General features: G+C 37.5%; 1 protein-coding gene across 2 annotated transcripts in view; it reads left to right on the top strand.

Moving 5' to 3' along the window:
- Nucleotides 1-1,445: 1,445 nt before the first annotated feature.
- OPRK1 (opioid receptor kappa 1) overlaps nucleotides 1,446-13,801 on the top strand; it is a 36,730-nt gene continuing 24,374 nt past the window's right edge. Inside the window, exons 1-2 of one of the 2 annotated variants that reach the window (XM_069099937.1) lie at nucleotides 1,446-1,830; nucleotides 2,581-2,902. In XM_069099937.1, coding sequence (XP_068956038.1) covers nucleotides 2,646-2,902 — 257 coding nt within the window. In that variant the 5' untranslated portion in view covers nucleotides 1,446-1,830; nucleotides 2,581-2,645. Of the gene's footprint in view, nucleotides 1,831-2,285; nucleotides 2,903-13,801 lie in introns of those variants that run through there. The other variant, XM_069099938.1, reaches the window with a different exon arrangement.

The raw sequence follows: 13,801 nt of genomic DNA, 5'->3' as shown, positions 1-13,801 counted from the left end.
CATTTCAAAATGTTATTTGTCTTTATGAGCTTTATCCAATCCTGTGATTAAATCTTACATGCTTGAGAACCAGACTCCACAGAAGCATCTGGTCTGAGTGTGTACAGAGAGACACTCTAGTTTCCCTTAGCAACAAGATCTACCTGAAGGCTTTTTAAATGCTCCTCCCATTTAAGGCTTCATTTTATTCTAATCCCTCATTTGGCAAAGAGTGTAGACAGACAGAAAAAAATGTTTGTATATTTGTATGTATACATGTATGCATGTGGATATTTGTATGTATATATGCATATATATGTATGTATGTGCATATAGGCATATATAATATTTATATACAGGTTGTCCCAAAACTCTTCATGCAATTTGAAACACCCTATATCTCTCTCTACAAATTTATACTCATCAGCAATATATAAATGTATAGACACTCTATATCTGTATATATACATATATAGTGTATATATATATATATGTGTGTGTGTGTGTATGTATAACAGTGTGTCTTTACTAGTATTTGTACTTCTAGAAGACTTAGTCAAATGCCAAAATACTAGTGATGGAGAAAGTGAGCATATGTGGAGTGAACAAAGCTATTGTTGCAGTCAGGATGAGGGAATGGAAAGGAATTGAATAAGCAAAAATATTCTATTTAAGTCAAATCAGATTTTGTGTTCTATTCTCATCATAACCGAATCTTTTCCACCCACTTCTTCCTCAGCAACCTTAGGAAGAGGTAAACCAGCTCCAACTTTTCTTATGACCCAAAGAAATTATTTCCTACAAGTTGTCCCTACACACACACAAGATCCCAGATTTGGAACTGGAGGGGACCTCAAAGATCATCCAGCCCCATGTCTCCATTTTACAGACGAACAAAAATGAGGCCTAGATGAGTTAAGTGCCTTGTGCGGTGTCAGTAGGTAGTAAATAGCAAAACCGGAATTTGAACTCAGAGCCTCTCAGTCCACATTCATGGCTCTTTATGCAATTCGAGCTATGCCGTGCACAGTATCTTCCAACATAACCCCCCAGTAGCAACACCCTTGGTTGTATAAGTACTGAAAGAATCAATCTGCTAGCCATTTCCATATTGAGGGAAACAGACACAGCAATGCCTAGATTCTGGTTTATGAGAACAGAACAGAAAAGCAATATTGAAGCACATTCGCCTTGCAAAGAAATGTGTACTTGGGGGTGATTTCTTTTTAGATTTAGGTTGGGCCACTAAGGTCAGTGTTTCGCAGGCAGAGAACACTGACTGAATGACTGAATGTTGCTGTACCAACATCCTCAGCAGGAACTCTATCTAGCTTTGTCTTGAAGACTTGGTGATGGGGGCAGGAACTTTGCCAAGTGTGTAAAAATATGTACCGTTTGCAGCAGGGTAGCCCTTTCTCCCTTGTCAATGTTGCTTTCCAGTGTCTCTCTGCCTTGGAGTTGAGTTAGAAGTCATGTGAGCCTGACAGCCTGCGAGCTGCAGCGGAGACGGAGCTAAAGGAGAGTGTGTGTGCCCATTAGTCCAGAGCGCTGTTGGCTGGAGAGGCTGGCAGAGAACTGGCGGCGTCAACAGGAGTCAGAGCCAGGAGAACTACAGGGGGGAAAGGGAGAGTCGGCAGCGGTTGCTGCAGCTGCAGCTGCAGCCGCTAACTCAACAATAACAACAAAACCCTATTGCTTTGCTCCACTCGCGGTTCACCTCGTGGCGCAGATGGGCCAGCCTATGCAGCGCTAAGGAAGGCTGTCCGGCCAGCCAGAACTTGGGGTACCTAAAGGAGCTCGCCCGGACTTTGAAGAGACACTGTATAGGCTCGGTCCTGCAAGGTGACAGAGGTGAGCTTTGCGGGGCTACAGAGTGTTTTTACACTTCGTTGTCCTTGGGGATACCGAATCCATCCTTCCCCGGCCCTCTTCCAGGGATATACCGGTGTGGGAAGAATTCAGGGTCTGGGAGCTCTTGTAACCTAACACGGGAGGAAGGGTCCATTTCCCTGTCGCTTAATAGCATATCACCAATTCCCCTACCTTCTACCATGGATAAAGAGAAAGCAACTCTGTGTGTGTGTGTGTGTGTGTGTGTGTGTGTGTGTGTGTGTGTGTGTGTTTGCAAACGTTTGGGTACTAGATCTGTACTCTCACCTTCCTCATTTGGATCCTAAAGCTCTGTCTAGACACTTTCAGGGTGGGGGGAGGGTAGGGATTTGACCAGCTGATGTTTCGCCCTGGGGGTGGGGTGGAGCGAGTGGATCTAGATCAGTGTAAAAAGACTCTCTCCTTCAAAGTAGCCCTGTGGTGCTTATAGAAGAGTTGTGGCTTTGGAGTCAGAGTTTTCATCTTGGAACTGCAAGTTACAACACTTGGGTGCCCTTGAGCAATCATTTGCCCTCTTTGGGCTTCAAATGACTCGTCTGTGCATCTGAGAAATAAAGGGTTTGGACTAAATCTCTAAGGTCGTTTCCTGCTCCAAATCCATGGTGCTGTGTTCCTCTATGCTTCATGAAACTTGAGATTTGCGCAAGGAAAAAGTTTGCCTCGCGTTTTCCCCAGCACCCATAAATACTCTTTCTCTCCTCCCTCCCTCAGGCCTCGTAGCTTCTCCTGGCTTCCGGCCTCCTTGAACCCTTCATTCTGCTCCAACCTGCCTCTCAATGGAATCCCCGGTGCAGATCTTCCGCGGGGATCTGGGCCCGACCTGCCCCCCAGGTTCCTGCCTGCTGCCCAATAGCAGCAACTGGTTTCCAGGATGGGACGACCAGGATAGCAACGAGAGTGGCAGCTATGAGGACCAGCAGCTGAACCATACGCGCATCTCCCCTGCCATTCCCATCATCATCACAGCGGTCTACTCCGTGGTGTTTGTGGTGGGCTTGGTGGGCAACTCACTGGTCATGTTTGTGATCATCAGGTAAGGAGAATGAGAGAAGACAGGTGGGAAAGAAGGGAAATGGACGCCCTGTCTACTTTTTAGGGAAACCAGAAAACCGAGAAAGGGATGGATGTTCCACTCAGGCTAGGCGATCTGGAGCGCCCCCCGGAGACATAAAACTCTTAAGGTAGTCAGAGAAAAAACAGTACAAGATTCTGCCTCTTGGTGGGGAAGTCAGTCCCCGTTAGGTAGCCGCTGCACATGTGGGGCTTTTTTTTCACTTATGGAAAGGTTTCGTGGAAATAAATTTTCAAAATCCTCTGGCAAACAGGCACAGACAATTCAAGGTTTTCCGAGTTCTCCAATTAGTGATGTCCATTGTGGAGTTAAAATCCAATGTTCTACTAAAGTTTTATGATAACCATGTAAGCCTTACTGATAAATTCCACTCCATACATTACAGGGGGAGGGGAACAAGATTCTTTTGTGGCCATATTAATAGCTTCAGTTTGTAAGCGGTTTGACTTTCTTAATTATATATTTTGAGGGAGGGAATTATGGATTTGTGAGATTTTCCAATATTGCTTTGATATTTTCGGCCATAAAAAATGAAGAACATCATTCTTTTGTTGTATTTTGATGAGCATCATTCTAGGTTTAGAAATGCTCCTTGGGTGGCATATGAATATGCTGGTATTCTGACTGCTGAGATTATTTAGCAAAGCTTTTCCCACATTCAAAAAACTTCACTTGTGTCCTGATATGGAATCTTGATAAGTTAGACATGAATTTCTGAGACCAAATGTATGGGAAAATAAATGATAAAGATGTGACTTATCCAATTTAAGGAAGAAGAGGAAATGGCAATACACTGATTTCTCTTTTAATCACTAATTGGATTTAAACACAGGGTATTTATTTATCCTATTCCTTAAGAACAACAGAAGTCATAGTAAGAAAGCTACTCCATCAGTGAATTTTATTTTTGCTTCCAGGTATTAGGCTATAATTTTCCAAATATAAATATGATCAAGTTTTTAAAAAGCACATTCTGTCAGTTAATCTTCCAAGGTCATCTTTTAAAACTTATTTCACTCACTACTGGGATTTGTTAAATAACCTAAGTACACATGTTTCTTGTAATGTATTTCATACTGGAGGAGTTCAATTAGTGTGACAGAAAGGGTTAAAACAACAGGAAGCCTACCATAAGAACAAAATTTTATCTGTCTTTTTTAATTTTACTGTTAATCTCCATGAAAAAGATTGTGTGACAGAAGGGAGATAAGAATGAAATTTATGATTTTAAATTAAATTACTTCTATAATTTTGGTATAGGATGTTTTTAACAATTTTAAAATGCATACAAATTAAAGTTATTAATGGTAAATCAATATGTATTTCTACTTCATAAAATATGAATGTGTTTATTGAGAGACATATAACATTATTATAGTTTTACTAAGTGATTTATTGAAATCTTTACTTTGGAACAAGCTTACCTATCCTTTGTGCAGAGTGGTTCTAGGATGAGTACTTTCTTCAGTCTTGGCTGAAAGGTATGAAAGAATCTTGGGAGATATGAAAAAATAACCTTAGTGGTGGTATGCCAGGATGCCTGTCACTTGAGAATTCTAAATGTCAGAAGCAAGCAAAAAATAATATGCAAAAATTGTTCATGAGTCACTTAAAGATTGAATGGTAAATATGCATAAAAAATCCAAGGCAATCAAAAAATAAAATATACCAGTTACAGATATATTTAGCCTTAAATCAAGATTAGCTAAGTGAGATTCCTGGCAAAAGAAGAATTTTTCTTAAGATCCTTGGGGATTAAATCCAATAATAGAGAGACAGATAGTTTGTTCTTTGAATATATTCTTGAAATGATGGTAAAACTTGAGTTTTATAGATTGAGTATTTGAAAATGCTAAAAATGGATCTGAGTGATCAGCAATCAAAGGATTAGAAAATATAACCTTTGTGCAAAGGTTAAAGAACCAGGAATATTTAGCTTAGAAAAAAATACTCTAAAGAATTGAAAGGAAGCTAAAATAATAGATATTATAAGGGCAGTTGTTTTTCATCATCTTGGAAAAAAGAACTAGAGTACTTTTATATTTGTACATGCATATATATGTTACAATATATGCATTGTTTCATGTTTGTGTAAATGTTTATGCAAACATATATATGCACATGTATGTATGTGTGCATATCTATATATACAGAAACAATCATTCAGTTTTATATATGGGAGTAGTGACATTGAATTCAGTAAATAGTGGAATGTTTTCCTAGAGAAAAGCAATCTCTTTCTGTGAAGGGTTCAAATTCTCCACAGCCTCACAAAAAAGCCCCAAATCTCAAAACCAACCAGCCAAACAAACAAAAAAACCCAACCCCAAACCTAAAACTAAAAATTCCATGAAAATGACTATCTAAATTGTCTCACTTCAGTCTGATAATTAATAGGTCATCTCAAATATGAGAGGCCAGGTGACATAATAACCTGGCCTGAGAGTCAGGAAAATCTAGGTTGAAGTCCTGCTTCTGACACATATTAATTATGTGACTCTTGGTGAATCATTTAACCTCTCAGTGCCCCAGGGAATTCTCTAAGACTATTAGCCACCAATCTTTTCTTTACAAGGAGTTTCCTACATCAAAGAAATCATACTCCTGGATGTGTGTGTGTGGATGCACACACATAAAAGCTCATATTACTTAGGTATTTATATATGTTTATATAAATATGTATATAAGTATTATGCATGTTTATATAAGTATTTATTAAAAGGTATGTGTAGATGTGTATATGGGCAGCTAGGTGGCACAGTGGATACAGTTTTAGCCCTGGAATCAGGAAGTCCTGAGTTTAAATCCAGCCTTAGATACTTGCTAACTGTGGGACTCTAGGGAAGTCACTATACCCTGTTTGCCTCAGTTTCCTCACCTGTAAAATGAGCTGGACAAGGAAATAGCAAACCACTTCAATATCTTTGTCAAGAAAACCCAAAGTAGGGTCATGAAGAGTTGGGCATGACTGAAACAACCGAACAACAGCTGTGTGAGTATACACACAGACATATCAATCCATAAACATTTTTAGTGCTTACTATGTGTCAGGCACTGTGCTAAGCCCTAGAGCTACATATGATATATAATTACTATATATCATATATCTGTATATGTATATATATGCATATATATCTGGGTGTATATATACACATACTATATATATATATACACACACACACATGCATATATCTCCCCAAACTATATATGTATGCATACAGATCTAATACATGCATATATTTGTGTGTATACATATATTCATCAAATTTCTCCCACTTTGTCTGTTTACATATATTTTTATGAGCTGAACGATTGCTTTGCCTGCAGTCCAGCTGATGACATAAAATATAAGGGACAGAGGCAGGTCAGGGCCTTCATGGAAGACTTTTGGCTTGTCTGAAAACTGCACCATGTTCACTTTGCTGAGACTCTTTAGTGCAAGGCACTAGGGGAACATATTGGAAAAAGACAATGTCTGAGCCTCCCCAAGTTACTACCAGGCTATCTAGATTTGGAACTATGTACAAATATACCCAAAGCAACCAAATTCATTTGCTAGGGAAACCCAATGTTTATCTAAGGGTAGAGATTAGTGCAGGATGAGGAGAATTTAATCAAGAGATTCTTTATCCACACTTGCTAGCTGTATGACCTTGGGCAAGTCACTTAACCCCAATTGCCCTTCAAAAAGCAAAAAAAAAAAACCAACAACAGATATTCTTTATCAATTGACTTTCTCCATCAGACCGGATGATGAAATTACAGAATCTAAGATAGATAAAAAATCAAGATGTTAAGGTCTTAAATGAAGTTCAGAAATTGTTTACATGTATTACTTGCTTATAAGTTATGATGTTCTTTAGGCAAGATGGCTGAAATGAGAAAGTGCCAACCATTACTCCTTTACAAGGTATGAGAAAGTTAATCATTCAAGCTTGGCGGAATTAGAAAGAAACAAGGCATTGAGTGGCCAAGTGATTATTTGCCCCTCCCCCCCCCCCCGAACACTTGGAAAATATACGTTGAAGTAGGAATGTGGGCTCAGGGCACCAGGAAGCCTTGGCTTTGGGGATCTGAGCTGTGAGGGGAATAGGTCCAAAGGGTGCTATTCATTTCTTCTTAGAAAAGATATTGCACACAGGAGGAAAATGATGAGGATACTACAAGGGGGGGGGGGGGGGGGGGGAGATTTGAAACTGTGAAGTGCTAGCAGTGTGAGTTACCTGGACCATGTTTGTTCCTTCTATGGGTGCCTCTCCACTTTTGCATTCTTTGTGGATACCCACTCTTCCTACTTATGGTGTGTGTAGTTGTGGTACCAGTATAAGCCAGGTTTATGAGATTAGAGTTCTATTACTTTTGTGCTTATAGGTACCTTTTTGCATTGATCTAATTGTGCCTATTAGCTGACTACAGTGGCACTTGATAGCAATCTTGAGGGAAACAAGGGACTCCTGGAGGTGAATGTAATGAGGGGACAGTATTCAAGACTTGGGGGGTGACGGGTACAAAGTTGTAAAGATGAGAGATGGAGTATCATGTGAGCAGAATAGCAAGTAGATAGTGCAGTGGGACCATAAAAAGCATAGAAAGGGGTAGCATGTAGTTAGACTAAAAAAGTAGAAATTAACTTGATAAATGAAGATTATAAAAATATGCTTTTGTGCCTGAATTATCCAGATCAACTGTTTTACATTTTTTTTTCAATCTTAAAGCTTGAGTTTGCATTTTTAAACAATTGACTGGCTAGATTATCTTTTTTTCTTCTCTTAGGTACTTTTTTTTTTCTAAAATTGCACTTTATTGACACTAGAGGATAGTGATACCTTCCTTGCTCGTGGGTCCATAGCTTGACTCATAAGGCTTATCACATAAGATTATAGTTTTAAAGGTATAAAAGGACCTCATAAATTATCTATTCCAATTTCATCATTTTGTAGGTGAGAAACATGAGATCTGGATATGGGAAGTGACTTTCCCAGGGTCATACAAGTTGCTCCAGAGCCAAAATTAAAGTTCCTGGTCTCAAATCTGTTATTTCTATTTTTGGGGGTTCCATCGCATCATGCTGCTCCCATATATACAGCTTAACTTAATATTACTAAAGTAGATTTAGTGTATTTAGAGAAAGCTTTAATGAAAATAATTCAAAGGTATAATCCAGTACCTTTCTCATTAATCATTGTTCTCCTTTATTGGCTCATCTGTGACGTCACTCTAACTGTGTTTTCCCCAAAGTTCTCTCAAGGGCCCACTTCTCTTCCCACTCTACATACCCTCTCTTGATAACTTCATCATTTCCCTTGGGTTTAATATCTAGTCAAATGATTCCCAGATCTATATAGTCAGCTCCATTTTACCTCCTGAGTTTCAGTCCCATCACCAATTGTCTATCGGATATTTCAAAGTGTGTATCCTAGAGACATCTAAAACTCAACATGTCTAAAATGGAATTCATCATCTTTTCCCCTAAACTCTTCTTTTCCCTTCCAAACTTCTTTATTTCTATTAAAATAAATTCTGCTCATCCTCTCAGAATCCCTAGTTCATAATCTCAACATCATACTGGACTCCTTACCCTTCCTCACTCCACATATCCGATCAGTTGCATAATCTTGCCATTTTTATCTTCACAACATCTCTTGCATCCAACCCCTTTTCTCCATGCAAACCACTTGATTAACAAGGCCCTCATTTTTCCTAGATTAGTTCAATAGCCTCATAATTTGTCTCTTAAATACTCTAGTACACCCTACACCCTGCTACCAAAGTAATTTTCCTTAAGAGTAAATCTGACTACATGACTCCTCTATTCAACCAACTCCAATGGCTTTGTATTGTTTCTAATATAAAAGATAATCTCATATTTAGCTTTTATAGCCCAATACAAGTTGGTCCCAACCTATCTTTCCAGTATCAACAAATATTACTCTTTCTTTTTTTTCTTTTTTTAGATGTTACTCTTTCTCTCACATTCTGTGATCCAGCCAAACTGACTTTCTCTCTGGTCATCATACACAACATGTATTTTCTCTCTCCATAAGATTGGTGGCATGATGGAGAGCTAGACTTAGAGTCAGGAAGGCCCGAGTTCAAATCTGGCTGCACACTTCCTAACTGTGTGACCCTAAACAAATAATTTAACCTCTGGTTGCCTCAGTTTCTTCAACTCTAAAATGAAAATATTAATAACTTCTATTTTCCAGGGTTGTTGTGAGGATCAAATATGATAATATTTGTATAAGTGATTACTTGACATTACTTGACACATATTAGGCATTATATAAATACTTATTCTTTTCCCACAGCACTTTCCCCTTTCCATTGGCTATCCCTCCATGCCTGGAATTCACTCACTCTTTACTTCCACTCTCAAAGAATCCTTTCTTGATCCTTCAAACAGTTTGTGGCCACTCTCAAAAATTACCTTGCATTATTTAACCATTATTATTTAAATGTAAATATGTAATATATGTAGCATAAGATATTTATTTTTTATTTATGCTACTTTAGCTTTATATGTTTACATTTTTCTCAGATTCTAAACTCATTACAAATTTCTTGTTTTTTTTTTTTGCTTTATGCAGGGGGAAAGGCAGGGCAATTGGAGTTAAGTGACTTGCCCAAGGTCACACTGCTAGTACATGTTAAGTGTCTGAGGCCAAATTTGAACTTAGGTCCTCCTGACTCCAGGACCAGTGCTCTATTCACTTCACCACCTAGCCACCCCTCATTACAAATTCCTTACAAAACAGTATTATTCCATCACATTATGCATTACAATTTGTTTATCCATTTCCCAGCTGCTGGATATCTACTTTGCTTCCGATACTTTTCTATCAGAAAAATGTTGTTACAGATGTTTTGATGTGTTTGGGGACTTTCTTCATATTTATGACCTCTCTGGGTTATAAATAGTATAGTGTAGTATAATCTCTGGTCAAATGGTATGGATACCTCAGTCATTTAATTTCACTAATTCCAAATTTTTTTCCCAAACATTTGTTCTAATTCCCAGAGGCACCAACAATACACTAGTGAGCCTATCTTCCCACAATCTCTTCAACATTGTCTTCTGTGCCGAATTGCAGAATGCAAAATGAAACCTAGGTTTATTTTAATATACATTTTTCTTATTACTAGTAATTTTGAGCCTCTTTCACAGAATTAATTGTTCAAATTTCTTTTGAGAATTGTTTGTTTACATCTTTTGACCCCTTATTTATTGGGGAATGACTTTTGGTCTTTATGTCTATATCCATGTATCTAGAAATATAGATAAATATCTAAATGTAAATAAATGGAGATAAATATCTATTAGTTGTTCACCTAACTGGAACATGAAAACCTTATCTGAGAAAATTGTTTCATTTTTTTGTCCTTAGCATAGTGCCTGACACGTGGTAAGAGTTTATTGGTTGATTGATTCATCTTTTAGCTTTGTCATTTTCCCATAGTGTTTTTAAAGCAATTCATCCAAACCTCTAATGAATGCTATCTTATAAGCAAAGAGGAAAGTCTTTCCTTAGCTTTGGCAGATACACCATCAGGTTTAAATTGGCTGTAGTATTTCCTTCTATTCCCCCACTGAAGAAGTTGTGTTCCAAAAGAGCCATTTTCTCTTCCTTAAGAGTGTTTTAAGAGAGCATTTAAAACCAACTATAAAACAACCACTAAGTTTTTGAATGAAGGTTTGGTTTCATCACAGCTGTCTACATTGATTAATTAACCAGTTTAATATGCTTCCTTTTAAAATACATAATCACATCTGAAGTTGAAAAAGAAGTTTGAATTAGCAAGTTGATGAGCCAGTAGCTCAATGGTTGTCAGACTGGAGTTTGGCAATCAAATCATGAAGTCTACTTCAAAAAAACCCTGTAGAGGTATTTCATTTTTTTTTCCATGGCTCAGGACTGGTTTTCCATAGGAATTTATTTCCAACTGAGAATAGTGTCCCTCTAATCAATCAATTATTCTGCCTGTTTTCTTGAGCCATTTCCTACATTACTGATTTGATTTTTGGATGCACTTAGTATCAGGCCCCAAGAGATTACCTCCTTGGCTACAACTGCTAGCATGCTGTGCCTCATCTTCTCTCTTCTGCAATTTGGCTTATGAACCAAATCAGTGGTACAAATAATTCTACAGACTTGAATATATCATCACCAAAAGTGGGCTTCACAGGGATAGAGACTCATTCCTCAAGGGGATAGCAGGTTTTGGTTGGAGGTGGTAGTGGTTATTTAACGTGTTTGATGAGAAAAGAATTAGATGAATTTTATGGAATTATTTTAATATAAGAACTATCTATATACAATAGAAGTAATACTAAACATAGTTTCATTGTTATATACAGGACTCTAAATTATTTCAAAATATTTGATTGATCCCCAAAGGAAATTCACAGCTGAGTCAGATTTACAATAATAAAGTATTAGGTCTAGAAGAGACCTTCATAATCACCTAGTCTAGGATAACCTTGCATTCAATTTAGGATTCTTACTGGGGACAAATTATGAAGAAAGTAGTGGGTTGCTTGAATATAAGGATACATTAGAATGGTGTTTACATAAGTGTTATTGTATCATAATATACTACCATCTCTATGAAACTTGAATAATTTCATAAAACACATCTGCACATTCAGAATCATCCAGATGTTCAACATTTTGTAGATGAAAAAAAATCAAGTTGTTTGCAACTTTCAGTTTTCAACTGGATATTGGGTATTACAAAAACAAATTGTAGATGTAGAAGAACCATGAATTGCAATGAAGTTGAGCTAAAGACAGATTCATGAATAATTATACTAGTGGCAACTCTGGTGCCCATTCCTTATCTCTTTCTGTCTGTCTCTTCTTTTTCTCTCTCTCCTCTCTCTCTCTCTCTGTGTCATCCTGTCTCTATCTCTCTTCTCTCTGTCTCTCTCTCCATCTATGTCTGTTGATTACTCTCTCTGTCTCTTTCATTTGGGACTGTATAGGCACAGGTATAGTTATGTCCTTACTGGTCAGAAAACATAATAAAACCCTAATTCTGGCAATTGTGGCAACAACAACATCTGTCTGCCATAATATTCAGGATAAATGTTTTACCACCTTCCTGATTGTAGCCTGGCCCCCTTTATTTTTTAGTTTGGCACACATGGAGTTAATAAAAGTCAAGAGAGAAAAGAATTGGAGGGTATATGAACCTGGCCATTTCATAATAAATGAGCAATAAAAGCAAGGTAATTGGAAATAATTGGACATAATTTATGTAACTTGACTAACGTAGTTGTACATTATGTTACTACTTTTGCACATAGGCATTATTAATTTTCATTTACTAAATTTCACTGAAGCCAAATCAAGATTTTTTTAAATGCCAAATTACTTTCCCTTAATAAAGAAACAGATTGCAGTGGCAAAGGATGTAAATGGTCATTGAGCAAATTTCACTGAGATCCTTTGAAGGTGTTTGAAGAATTTAAAGAATTGGATTCTGATTATGTTTTCAAATTAGTTACTCTGGCAACTCAGATGTAGCATCCATTAATTCTGATTATTTTAGATATTTTTGAGCATAAAACCATGGATACTATATAGCTGAAAGACAGGGCTAAGGGAAAGGAATAATTATGTGTTCTGATAAATCAATGCTCCAATTTTGCCGAACTTGGTATGCCTATTTCATTTCTGAAAAATATAGGGTTACATTCTCCCTAGTGGTTGTCATTCTTTTGAAATAATTAGGTACCTAGATAATTATGCCAACCTTTCAAATCCCAGGGTACTACATAGTGGTTTATTGATTGATTAGTGCTACTTTCCAGTATGACTTTGTCTTCTGGATTATCAAACTGTTCTTAAAATCAGTTGGATCATTTGAGGGCCTATAAAGAAAAAGTATCCTTTTTTTGCCTTTTGTAACCCCAGAAATATCTTTCTAGAAGCCTCCAAGAATAGGTAGAAATGTGGTGAAATGATACAAAAGAAAGAAAAGCTTTGGCCTTGGCATTGGAAGACCTGAAATGGAATTCTGACCATTCTCAGAGGGCCAAGTCTCTTGAGCTCTTTGGGCCTCAGTTGCCTCACCTCTAAAATGAAGGATTTCCTTCTGGCTCTAAATTCATGATACATTATACCAAGGTATCATATTCCCTCTTAGACTCTCCCTCAACACTATTTGACTTTTATATTAATGGTATCAGTTTCACGTCCAATGTCATCATACTTTGCATACCCTATCCACATATGGTAGGTCTTCTGAGCCTCTTTTGTCTCTCTTTGGGCCCTCAATGCCTTCCACTCTGACCCTCCTAATACAGGAATTTTATTGTCATATGGAGTGGGAAGAACAGTATTAATTATGCCATTTCCTTGTCCCAACATTCTTCAGGGTCCCCATTGCCTGAACTTTAACTTGGTCTTTAAGTACTAGTCTACCCATTCTTCCATCTCTTCAGGGGTATGCTAGCAAATCTTTAACAAGTGGATCTCTGAAAAAAAAAAGAAAAAAAACATGTAACCATGACACACTTTTAAGTTTAATCTGCATTATCCACATATTCTTTATTACTTTCTTCATTGAAAAAAACTACAACAAAACATCAAATTAAGACCTAATTTGTAATATTTGGGGCTTTCAGAAGTGAAAATGCTCACATAGAAAATTTGACAATTGGTTCTCTCCAGCCAATATGAACTGCCTCCAGTATATCCCTGTTTAGCTTCTACGTTTTTCCTTCCCAGTTCCCATGTTCCATGATTTCCCACTGACCCTAAGATCATTGGTAACCTCAAATATTTTTTTGTGCATGGCTCTTGCTACCTGGAACTCCTATTTTTCCTACTTCTTCAATACTTCAAGATCCTACCT

The sequence above is a fragment of the Petaurus breviceps genome, unplaced genomic scaffold (assembly GCF_028583685.1).
Source record: "Petaurus breviceps papuanus isolate PSGF00001 unplaced genomic scaffold, PetGlider_PUasm1.0 38, whole genome shotgun sequence".
Taxonomy (NCBI): domain Eukaryota; kingdom Metazoa; phylum Chordata; class Mammalia; order Diprotodontia; family Petauridae; genus Petaurus; species Petaurus breviceps.
This window is presented reverse-complemented; position numbering and strand designations above follow the sequence as displayed.